Consider the following 12,999-nt stretch of genomic DNA (forward strand, 5'->3'; position numbering starts at 1 on the left):
TTCTTTTCTTTTCTTTTCTTTTCTTTTCTTTTCTTTTCTTTTCTTTTCTTTTCTTTTCTTTTCTTTTCTTTTATATCGTTTATATATATATATATATATATATATATATATATATATTATATTATATTATTATTTTTAATTTTATATTGTTATTTTTGTATTGTATTGTATTTTATTGTATTGTAAGCTGCCCCGAGGCTTTGGCAAGGGGCGGCATAGAAATGTTATAATAATAATAATAATAATAATAATAATAATAATAATAATAATAATATCCTGCTGGTAGGTTGCCGTGCCTGAAAGTCTGGCTTTAAAACAGCAAAATGATACACTGAGAATAATGCTGCTGATGCCTGTTCCTGGGCAGCTGTTTGGCTAATGTGTGAACAGAATGGAGAGCTGGATGCACCCAGGGTCTCATCCAGGATGGCTCTTTTGACATTGTTATGGGATTTGCTTAGTAGCACATATGTTGTTGTTGTTGTTAATTGTGAAGTCATGTCTGACCCATCGCGACCCCATGGACAACATTCCTCCAGGCCTTCCTGTCCTCCACCATCCCCCGGAGTCCACTTAAGCTCACGCCGACTGCTTCAGTGACTCCATCCAGCCACCTCATTCTCTGCTGTCCCCTCCTTCTTTTGCCATCAATTGTTCCCAGCATTAGGATCTTCTCCAGAGTCCTTCCTTCTCATTAGGTGGCCAAAGTATTTGAGTTTCATCTTCAGGATCTGGCCTTCTAAAGAGCAGTCACAGTTGATCTCCTCTAGGACTGACTGGTTTGATCGCCTTGCAGTCCAAGGGACTCGCAGGAGTCTCCTCCAGCACCACAATTCAAAGACTTCAATAGTACGTATAGCTAGTAATAAATAGAACTCATGCTGCATTAAATTATCTCATTAATCTATCCTGAACTGTATTTGTGCATTAAGGCTGCCTGTATTTCTCATATGCATCCTTAATGTCCGCAAGACATAGATATGTTTTCAAACAATGTTTCAGAGATTCTTTTTTTAAAAAAATGTAATCAGACAGGTGAGATATAGTCTTCAAGCCTATTTATCTGTACATTATCAGTGGAAATCTGAAAGCAGTCTACTGCCTAAAATTAACATTAAATAATACAAAAGTTGTATTTTGTATATTAGGCATCAATTTCCTGTCTTCAAGGTATCACTTTCCTGCTTTATCAGTCTATCTCATGCTAGGTTGAAAATCAGTGTTCAAAGACAAAATACATTTAGACTCGCCACAACTTATTCATTAAAACGTGGTGAGAATGATGGCCTTTGAAGAATTGCACACATGAATTAAAATTGAAAATGTTTTTCTGCACTGATTAATAGGCCCTCTTCTCCGGCCCACAAAATATTGAAAATTGTAGACATCCATTTTCATAAGAGAAGAGGTACCTTTTAATCCCATTTTTTGTTCGTAGTTTAGATTGGACATAATAATGAAAAATAAGACTTTCAGTCTTATCTAAGGTTGAAAGATGTTTTAAGATTCAGGAGGTAAGGACTGCTATGCTACAGATGTACTGCAATTTCAGGACAATCTAGGATGACCTGATGTGGCAATATTTCATTTATATACAGTGCAATATTATACAAATTTACTCAAAAGGCAGCTCCACTGAGTTTAGTGGCCTTAATTTTGGCAAGTGGGTATAAACTGCACCCTTATACCTTTATTTCTTTAAGGCATTTAAATTCCACATTTAATGATATTGATCCTGGGGTGGTTTAACATGCAAAGTAAAACAAAAGCAAAATAAGATCTGCAATTAAATGATTCAAACCTATCAACACAATCCACCATTAAATAAATATTAAATCAGGAGCATGAAAACTTCATTGACAGAATAGAAAATGGATACTGTTAAAATTGCTGGAAAGAATATTGATACTTAATTCAACACAAAATTTGAGAATGCCAAAGTATAATCCCATTTTCATCTGTGCATTGGTTTGTGAAGTGCAAATTAGGAAAATCTGTATTAAAGTGTGGGCCAAGCACATTTCTCTCCCATTCCTACTAGGAACACACAACCTGCACAACAGCTCTTTAATTAATTAATTAATTGTGTGTAATTTGCATCTTTGGAGAAACTGCAATTCCGAATCTTAGTGGAATTTAAAATGGCAGAATAGGTAGCATCCAAATACGTCTCAGGACTAGTGCTGATGTGATCCTGCACTTTTGTAAACCAACCCAGTGGAGATTCTCCACTTTCGCTGACCGTTGAACAATGCATGGGGTGCAGATTTTATTGGCATCATCTGTTTCTATAGTATTCAGTTATATATTATCTGATTGGGGTTTTATAGTTTTGTATTTTTGCACACCACCTTGAGAAGTTCTACCCATAAAGTAAGCCTAAATAATTAATGAATTCATAAATCTCTTACTAGTGTCAGTCAAGGTGCTTATACTACATTTTTGAATCACTGCAATACTAGAAATCTATGCTATATATTTCTTAACACTTTAATTTTTTCCCTAGAAATCTTAGATTAACTGGCTATATATATATATAAAATCAAATGTATTTATTTTGTGATTCAGGCTGGCTGGAACTGACAATAACACATAATTGCACTATGTGCCCATACATTTTCAGCATCTGTGACTTTGGTGCTTCAGAGATTGTAACAATTTCACATCGTAGCTTTACCAGTCTTGGGAATGGGGGGCAGTCATAAAATATTAGGTCATAAAGTGAAAGTGTCACCTAGAGCTTCAGAGCATTTTTCCTGGTTAACTCCATAAAGCTTTCAGAAATTTTTTAAAGTTTCAAGTCCGTTATTTATTTTTAATGTGCTCTTTTGAACCATCTGACTTTCTTTGCTTGTCTGCTGGAGCTGGCTTTATGTTCTATTCATGATTGTCACTGGAAGAAGCTGCTTCTGAGATCATTAATTTATTCCAATAGATTTCACCATATTTTAAATTAAACATTTTTTCTGCAAATTTCTAGTTCTATTTCAAGTTTTTTGGTCATTATTTGGAAAGAACTGCTTTCTAGTGAGAAAGCAACCTAGGCCACTCCAGGTAGGCAAAGATTTCCCTCAGTGTAGATTGAATAGATTGATTGTGTCTATAGTCTGCAATGTACAGTGTGCATGCATGTGTGTTAAGTATACAGTAACATATTGGTGAATTCAAGTGACAACCTTCCCCCCAAATGTAAAAAATCATCCTTTTTAACTGGAAGCCTGTGATCAATATGGGTTTAACTGGTAGATAGAATATAGGCTCCATCCCCTGATCCCTGATTATTAGGTCACAGTGATGCACACACAATCCACACACACAATTTCTTTGCACTTCTGAAAGAAACTACACTCCATCAAACACTACATGAGTATTTCCTAGCTCAGTGCACTCCAGATGTTTTGTCCTATGTTTTTTCCAACAATTCTGACCACTGGCTATGCTAGAGTCACATACATTCAAGGACACAAGGATGGCAAAAGCTGGTCCGGAGTGTATTACTCAGCAAGCATCTCTGTGATCCTCTGTGCTGTCTGCATCTCTCCAGCTCACTTTTGTCTTTCCACGGATATAGATTTGTGCTTTTTGCACAATCATGGAAAGAATCATGCCTGGGTTGTAGGATAATGGAGATACTTTTTTCTTAGGTGACTTACTGATTCTCAAGAATATGGATATTGAATCCATGTAAGGACATCTTCATAAGAGGAGAAACGTTTACTTATGAAAAAGTAAATCCTTCTTAAACTTCACTGAAAAAATGTACATCTTTAAAAATCAACTTTGTAGAGTTGTGCTCTGCTCTTAACATTTCCAGATAAAGGCTTGGTTCTTAAGTTAAATTCATTTCATTTTAAATTCATTCATGGAAGAAAAGTTTCCTTTCCCTTCCACTAACCTTCAGCCATGCAAAAAGCTGCTCCATAGGATTGCAGGTCTTAGGATGGGATAGGGTGAGGATAGAATGCAAACTTTTCTTCCTTAAGTTCACTTAGCTGAGGTTTCAAGTTAACTTAATCTGGGATCCAAGCCAAAGCTCTTCAAATAATGCTGTATTCTTTGAGAAAAAAATAATATATGTGTGATCTGTATTTCTTTTATTCCCATTTGTTACTCATGAATATTTATTTTGTATTTCAGATTGCTATGCTTTTCTTCTTTGTTGTACTAAGGAATTGATAGCTCAATTCTGTGCATATTTACTAAAAACCCAGTGATTTCAATGAGACACCCAAGAGTGCATCAAATTTCAGGCCTAGTTTTGTGGGTTTCATGTATGTAGTGGCTTTTCCATTTCAGCAGGTACATAAGACCTTTCAACCTGCATTGTTTCTCCTTCTCAGTTAATGGGCTGAAGGTTTACTGAGATTAAGTGACAGCAACCACTACCATAGAGCATTGGTTTGGATGTAGCACTAGACCACCGTTTAGAGTCATGTGCACGATTCTTCCCCCCTCTCCTGTCCTCCTCCAGCATGGCTGTGGGCTGCTTCCATTGTCAATCAATCAGACCTTGTAGTTTCATCTGAACTGGGAAGCGCACTAAGTAATGATTACTGCTTGTCCAAAAAAACTTGGTTCACAAGCTATGGTTTAATGTTGGATTGTTTGGACGAACAGTTCAGATGAAAGTTGAAGCTGAAGATGCTTTTGATTTCCTTGAGACTACACAGGAGGAAAAGATGGAAGGTCCTTTTCCAGCCTAAGGTATGCATTTGAAGAAGGCCATGGGGAAGAAAAAACTAAGAATGATTACACCACAGATAAGCAAAGGCTGATTTCAGTGGAAGGGCATTAAGCATGTACATAATTCCACAATTGAAATCAAGGCGATTTAAGCTTTAAAGTTCCAAACTTTGGTCCGGGTCTTATCTCAAGTACAAATGTGTTCCAGCTCTATCATGCTGCTAAGAAGACACTATAATAATAGTGGCTTCTCATACTTGACCCTGATTTTCATTTAGCTGTTATTTATTCTACCTCATTTTTTTTTTTAAATTCCAGGGAGTGGATTTTGCTGCATTTACAGGACACATGTTTCTTGGAATTTCCCTTGTGCTTCTGGCTTCCATTCCTTTTCTAAGGCTTCTCTATTGGAACAAAAAGCTTTATAACAAAGAACCTAGTGAAATTGTTGGTAAGTTCAAGCTTGATATTATATAGTTGTGGATCTGGATAAATTTGCACCCCTGAATGGAACAATATTTTGTTTTTCTAAACATGGATTAGCCTTGGTGGCAAGCCCCATTCAGCCCTGAGTGTTTGTTATATTAATGGTCTCTTATATGGGTGGGTTGGTTGGTTGTTTAATTGACAATCTACCCTTTTTTGCCCCCCAAAAAATGCAGTTCAGGGCCTCTAACAGCAAAATCTGGATCTAAAAAAACTATTAAAATATAACATAAAATAAATAATTAAACATAATAAAACCAAACATAAAATAAATAAAATGTAACATAAAATCAAATAAATTAAATGATTCTTTCCTCCCACTTCTCAAGCTGTTATTTCCCCTTACTGCAATCCTGAGATATTCTGCTAAGCATAAGTGCAAGAGTATTAGATACCATGAATGTAACAGCCAAGCTTGGGCATTTGGACCAAGGTCCTTTCAGCTCCAGTGAATGAGTTCCCTGGAAAGACCTGCTTTTCTAGGTTCAATTCCTCTCCATTGCCCAGGTTGCAGAATGTCAAGATGGGACTGAGATTTAAAAATGAACATTCCCATTAAATATAGCCCTCCTCCAAGGCCTAGTTGTTACAAGTTGTCAGTGAATGTCTTTCATGAAATATATTTCATTTCTGCTTCCTACCTCCACTCATCCTGTTTCACTTTGAATTTATGCTGCTTTTCCAGGATTGGCCCTAATATTAAGCAACTGCTTTAGGTGGCAGATTTTGAGAGCGGCCACAAGGTGTTGGAAAATCAAGCTGGGTGAAGTCTGCCCTCACCTTTTATATGAGCTTGCTGCCTTCAGGAGTAGTGAGGGATGATGTCCAAATTCCAGTGCTGAAGAAAGGTTCAGCTGCCATTCCAGCTGGCTTTAGAAATTGGAATAGGAATGGGCGCCATCTTGTTCTTCCCCTCAGGCAGCAAAATGTTTTGGGCCAGCCCTGTGCTTTTCAAAACTCCTGCTATTTGATTCACCATCTTCTGTCTTGAATTCTCTCATGGACTTTTCTCCTGGAACTGATCATTGCCTTGAACTCTGAATATATAATTTCCTCATGAAAAGGAAATGGATCACCACTTGAAAAAAAATTATCTCTGGCCTACAATAAAGTAATGTATCTCTGGTTGGTGTGATCCTGGTCAGGCCAAAGTCAACAACTTGGGCTATCTAGAATAATCTCTAATACCTACAGTAATTATGGAAACGATTTTGCCAGCCTATATTAATATTTTGTGGATGTGGTGGGCACTTATGTGTAGGACAAGGGATATGACATCTATAGGATTTTCTGCTTCTTTCTTGTGCTTTCAAAACATTTCTGAGGTTTGTCTAGTTCACTATCGTTAGTGCTATTTTTATGTTTTATGTATCACCTGTATTATAAAAAAAAACTTTGGCTAGTTTATGGGAAGATGAGTGAGTGAGCGAGCTAGACAGATATTTGTAAAAGGTTGTCCTCAACTTAAGCATTCCGTTAACTCTTTTAAAGCAGGTTGAAGAGAACATCTGTTCCAGACAGTGCTTCTTGATCATTTATGGTATTTGACTGCAGGGGAATTGTTTAATATCTCATAGTAAATATTTCATACTGTTGCATGCAGAAACATCTGCATGAGCAAAGTCCCAGGTTACAAGATCTGTGTTAATCAAGAGTGGGGAACCACAGACCTAGGGGCCAAATTTGCCCCCTGGCCCCCCAGAAGGCCAGACCCCTCTTCCCCAACCATAAATTATGTAAGGGTTTCCCATGAGGAAGCCACTGCTCCCTTTTGAATGCCTCTTTTTATTTGCAGGCAGTAAGACCTTTAGGTTACAATGTATGATATTTTGTTTTTGTCTTCATCCCCTTTGCCTTTGATGTTCCCTACCAATGGAAGTCCCAAGAGGTTTTCTGAGACTGAATTTGGCCCTCAAGCTGAAAGAGTTTCTAACTCTTGTTTTAATACAGTTTGAAGGACTGCAGGAATCAGATGTGCATTCAGAGGGATGGCTGATGGATTGCAGGAAATTTGTGCCTTGACTGGACTGGATCCAGACTGCTATTTGATATGTTAAAGCAATAGTTTTCTGTACAAGGGCAACCTTCTTATCTGACTTGGCACAGGTGTATTTTGAACCAGAATACCTACACCAGGTGCAAAAGACACTGCAAGAAGCAGCTGTCAGTTAATTTATATTGAAGCCTAATACTGCTATCCGAAAGGCCCTTGGAAGCAAGTGTTCCTTGAAAGCTACTGGGAGTAGAACTTTTTCTGAAGTATCTAAAAAGATGTACTGTAGGATGCACTGTTGTTTAAAATAGCACAATCTCCACAAGGATGTTATTTTGAACCATCCAAAATGGCTCAATGTATTCAGAAAACAAGCATATCCAGGCTGAAATTAGACCTGTCATCTCTGGTACTCTCCGCCCACTATCATCAGATTCAGCAGTTTTCCTAATTAGTAAACGGTGTGCCCCCTTCCTCCATGCTGCTACAATCAGCAGCAGCTTCTGCCTGATGAAGCTAATCAGTAAAGCAAATACTAAAGCACCAGTTCTGTTACTATTTGCAGGGAAATCAGATGAGAGCAGAGATCAAAGAACATTTCATTAAAAGGAAGCTGGAGTAATTTGGCTTCAGAGGAGTAACAGAAAGTGCACGAGTTGTCTTAATGGGTCTTCTCAATCTCTAATTGCCATGTGTGGAGGCTTTTTTTGGGTAACCTTCAATAGGATTGTTTAAAGCAGCTGTTTCAATCAACTTGGTGTCTGCTTTGTTGCCCTCTGATTACCAATCAAACAACTGCTGAATGTGTGTGTACATGCGCATATATATAAAAGCACCCATCAACACTGCTTTGATTTCTTCGCTTGTCAAATCCTTTTGTGTATTGCATGTCAGTATTCTACTGCTTAATTTAGAATGGATCCATAAGTCTGATCCATCAGTGAATAAGACTGCTTGTGCTCTGCAGGAGATATACATATACATTCCAGACTGTTTGTTTTAAATTAGCTATTTATTTGAAAGTTTTTTTTTCAATGATTGCAGCATGGAGCCTGCTGCTCTTCATCAATTCTTTTCCCTCCTGTCCCAGTGCAATGATTTTAATATATGTAACAATTAATTTTATTATTATTGGATTCTTAAGCCTCACCTTTCAGTTTGCCAGATTTTTCAGAGTGGCTCAGAGATTAAAGCACAGACAGGTACAATTTAAAAAACAAGGCATAACCCCAAAAAACAAACACAGGGTTCCTAGGACTGAAAGCACCAATAGATAAAAAGGTTTTTCCTGGTATTTAAAGGATAGGAAAAATAGCATCAGGCAAATCTGTCGGGGGACCAAAGGCAACTTTGTTGATGAAATCAACAATCCCAGTTTCTCTGCGGTGGCGCCCAATCTATGGAATGCGCTCCCCAGAGAGCTCCGCCTGGTGCTGCTGTTATTTGTTTTTCGGTGCCAGGCAAAGACCTTTTTATTTAAATGTCATTTTAATTGTTAATATTATTTATTTATTTTATATCTCTGGCCAGGTCATCTCAAATTATATTGTTTTTATATTGTGATTATTTATTTATTATTGTGAGCTGCCCCGAGGCTTCGGCGAGTGGGGCGGCATAGAAGCTTCCTAAATAAATAAATAAATAAATATCCATACTACCATAGTAACTTTATTAGGCTATATTGAAGGCCACAGAATATTGTGCAATGTTTTGAGCTCTCCAGAATGCTAGATCAGGGAAGATGGTAGTTGAATTCTGTGTTGCAGATTTATACATTTTGGGGGCTGGGAGTGGGGTTAGGATTGGTCCAGAGGCCCTCCAAGGTCCCTTTCAGATCTACAGTTTTGTGTCTGGCTATAAATGCACACCTTTATTATGTAAGAAATACGTGAAATTTACATGAGCACTGTGCCAAACATATCCCCAATGTTTATGTTTGGACAGAAAAGAAACTCATTTCAAAAAAATTCAACAATGGAGAAAATATTGGAGGACATTATGGGTAAGGTTTGGATATCGTTTGCATAGTTTACCTAGGAGGGGGCCAAGATGGCCAGTCATCTCTCCAGCAGCCCATGGAGTCCTTATGCACATCCATGAAAGCCCAGGGGAAGAGATTATGAGCAACTCCTTCCATAGGGCCTCTTTCAGATCTCAAAGTAAAGGCAATCTGGTGGCATGGGGATAGTAATGATTAGGTAAACTCAAAAACACCACAAAGATAAATTATAAAAGACCCTGCAAATGAGGCAGAACGAAGGACACCTCTTTAATGGAAAACAAAACTTCTAGGCAACTGGAGGATAGATGTTGGCACAGCTCCATCTTCCCTGGAACTGGACCCAGTATTGCCACCCCATGCATTGGTGTTGTGGTGGAAGCAAAGAGGGCAACCTGCCAACATGGCTGATGCTGTTTCAGCAGAACCTCCCCCTGCCCAGGTGAGCTCTACCTGTGAGAACTGTTGAGAATTTCTCCACCCTGTGTGAGATTATCCATGAATTTCTCAGTCCACAAATGGAGAATGCTGAGAGGCCCTTTGCACAGAGCTTTAGCCTAAATACTGACTAAAAGAAACAAAAGGAAATAATCAAACCCTTTGATTTTTCAAACAGACAAGCTGCTAGAGAGAGCAGAGGAAGTGGGCATTGTACAAGTTTGGATTGGTCCCAGAGAAATGATGCTTGGGCATCACTTGCTCTGCACAGCATATGGCAGTTCTGTGGAAATTAATGAGCTTCAAATAAATGTTCTGATTTCCCAACTGAATGTTCTTGTTTGTTCAACTGAAGCCTGCAGCTTTGCAATCATCTCAAACTCTGAGAAGCTGGTACTAACCTAGTTCACAGCATCTTTTAACTTGCTATATTCTTCATCTGCTCTAGTGATCAGATAATGACTGGGTCTCTTCTGTACATGTTTTCCCTGTGATGTTTTCAAATTCCACGAGGAATACATAGTTGTCTTCCGAAAATGAGAGTTTTTGCAAAAAGACAACACAACGGACATCTGGGACTATTCAAATTTCATCCTAATTCTGTCATGGATAAAAATAATATGACAAGTTGAGACATGTGAATATTCCCTGGGTAAAGGGAAGGAATTGACTTTACAGGAAGCATGTTGCCCTCCACCCACAGAAAGATGTATCTTCCCCACCCTGACCAGCTGCAGACTAAAGCTAGTTCCGCACTGATTTCTGGAACTGGGTGATTTTCTGGAAACAGAATGGTAGTGAGAATGTGCAGCCCACAGTCTTTGCTAGTCTGACAGTGAAGAAGAAAGGCTGTGACATCCACACACCTGCTTTTTTTACTGTAAGAGAAAGGACCCCACAGGACTGGCAGAGATATCCCACTTCAGCAGTATAGTGTCTTACAATGTTATAAATACAAATGCAGCTATTTAAAAATCTCTGGATTATCCTTTAGAAGCAGGATACGCAGATTCCAGGACTGGAGAGGCACATTACACATATGGACCCTGTACCAATTTAAGCTGCTGGAGTTTCTCCCAAATTTAGGAGCAAACCACCGATTTTTCTACTACAAAAAGGGGCATTTTTCCCTTGCTGATCCACCACTGAATTTTACTGGCCAAGCAAGTGAGGCTGCATAAAGGCTACAGACAGGATACTGGAAACATAAGAAAAGGGCTGGAAAGACAATATGTCAGTTTTGCTTTCACCCACATTTGATTTGTTAAAATCTATGGAAAAATGTCTGGATTTTGGTAAGTTCTAAGCAAGCAAGCAAGCAAGCAAACACTTGGGTGTGTAGGTGATGGTGCATCCACTCTGTAAGCAGAGTCTCATTCAGCAAAGGAATTCCTGGGCTTCTTGATTTTCATGACCATGTAATAAAATGTACTCAAAGTGATTTGTGCACACTGCTACTGATTTCAGAAATGTACTTTCTGTTCTAAAGAAACTTCATTATTAGGGAATGTATGTGGAATATTCATTTCTCAGGTTATTACTGAAGTCATTTTGAATGCTCCATTTTACAGCAATCTCCCATTTAATAGACTATGGAGTATATCAGATTTAGAAGACTGGTTCCATACATCATTCCTTTCTTGACCCTCACCATTATTTAATTGTGCAGATTTTTTTTTATTGGAGTGAAAAATATGTATCCACTTCTGAAAAGGGGCATAATGAATTGCAAAGAGATTTCTTTTTCTCTAGACAGTTGTCAAAGTGCAAGCTTATGCTTTGATGAAAAATAGTACTAACTTGGTTTTGGAAATGTTGTGACCTAGAAGCCTGACACTCTGAATTACAATGTCTTGGGAGGGAGTAAATGGGAATTGTTTTGATAGTTTCCCAGGCTGATGCAATTTTCTCAGCAACAAATTACATTGTCAGGGTTTTGGTGAAGAACAGTAATTTGTGGTGCTGAACTTGCTCTGTTGCACTGATGTAAAAGGGCACTCAGTTGCTATTGTGCAAATAAGTGGCTGGCGAATAAATAGGTGCTGAAACAGAACACTTTTGTCGTTATTAGGGTATATTTCCCCAGCAGAACAGATTGGAAAGCAGACCCTCAAATCTAAATAGACAAGAATAGAATCAAGGAATATTACTGGCATGATTTTTTGACATTTCAAGAATGAGAAAAGTTAAGGTAGAAAGGTGTCAATAGCACAATCTCTTCATTTTCTTCTAGCCATTGAGAAGATGGCTAGAAGATATTCTTTAGCTTGGTATCAGGAAATAGGGACCTCATGCAAATAGCCATGAGCTGAAATTGTTTCATTGTGACTGTTTCAGGAAATAGCAATGACTAACTGATATTATCCTCAGAGGCAAAGCTTAAAATATGTGGGTTAAGAGACAGAAAATAAAAAGCACAAAGGAATGTGGTTGAGAATCTAAAGGGACATAAGCTAATACATGTCTGTTTAGCATTTATTAACTTGCCATTTCTCCATTTGCCATTTCTCCTTTATTTCCATTCATTTCTCTTTATTCTACATCTTCATTAGAGGAATTCCCTCTAACCTTTAGATAATGCTCACATGAGAATGCTAACAACATAATTTCCAGGGCAATGTTAATTCTCATTAATACGACTAAAAAGATTATGTGTAAAAGAAGTACCGCTTCACCTAGCAAGGTGAGCACTCCATCCAGAGCTGCTTACCAGCCTCCTGACTGATTGACGGTGCCTTTTAATGTAATTTAGTGTTGCGTTCCCCAGGGTGGCTGCTGCTATCCCAAAGAGATGCTAACTCAATCCCCCTTGTACAGATGCTCCTGAAATATCCGTTGCCCAACAGCCATGCTGGAGAAGACAGCTCTGATTCTGAAATTATTCCTGCTTCACAACTACATTAGATGCTGTGTAATTTTTTTGGTATCAGTTACTAAGCAAGAACTAAGAAACCCATTTTACATTTGGGACCCGTGTCAAAGGCAGCCTTCCCATTGAGGCACTCTCCACATGTTTGGGGCTATAGTTCCCAGCAGTCCTAGCCAGCATAATGTTTGATGATGGTAGTTGTAGTTGAAAACTTCTGGATGGCAGTAAGTTGGGAAAAGCATTGTTCATATGTGGATGTAGAAAGGATGATGACTGAACTACTTAATAATTCTCCCTGAAAATATTTGTTCATCAATAACCTAGAAATGTGGCATAATGTTAGGTCTGGCAATGAAAAAAGACCAGATTAACAGCTACCATCAGCCCTGAAGTTCACTGGATAGTTTTGGGCAAAAGTCTCCTCCTCGGCTTAACCTATCTCATGAGGTTATTTGAGGATAAATAATGAAAAACAGTATTTTGTGCATTGCAAAGTACTATAGAATTTATAAATAATCACGGTTATTAAAA

General features: G+C 38.2%; 1 protein-coding gene across 1 annotated transcript in view; it reads left to right on the forward strand.

The window, feature by feature from the left end:
* Positions 1-12,999, forward strand: part of OCA2 (OCA2 melanosomal transmembrane protein) — a 181,797-nt gene that overhangs the window by 80,860 nt on the left and 87,938 nt on the right. Inside the window, exon 14 of the mRNA XM_044449808.1 lies at positions 5,002-5,134. Coding sequence (XP_044305743.1) covers positions 5,002-5,134 — 133 coding nt within the window. The remainder of the gene's footprint in view (positions 1-5,001; positions 5,135-12,999) is intronic.

The sequence above is a fragment of the Varanus komodoensis genome, unplaced genomic scaffold (assembly GCF_004798865.1).
Source record: "Varanus komodoensis strain SLA01 unplaced genomic scaffold, ASM479886v1 scaffold1, whole genome shotgun sequence".
Classification (NCBI taxonomy): Eukaryota; Metazoa; Chordata; class Lepidosauria; order Squamata; family Varanidae; genus Varanus; species Varanus komodoensis.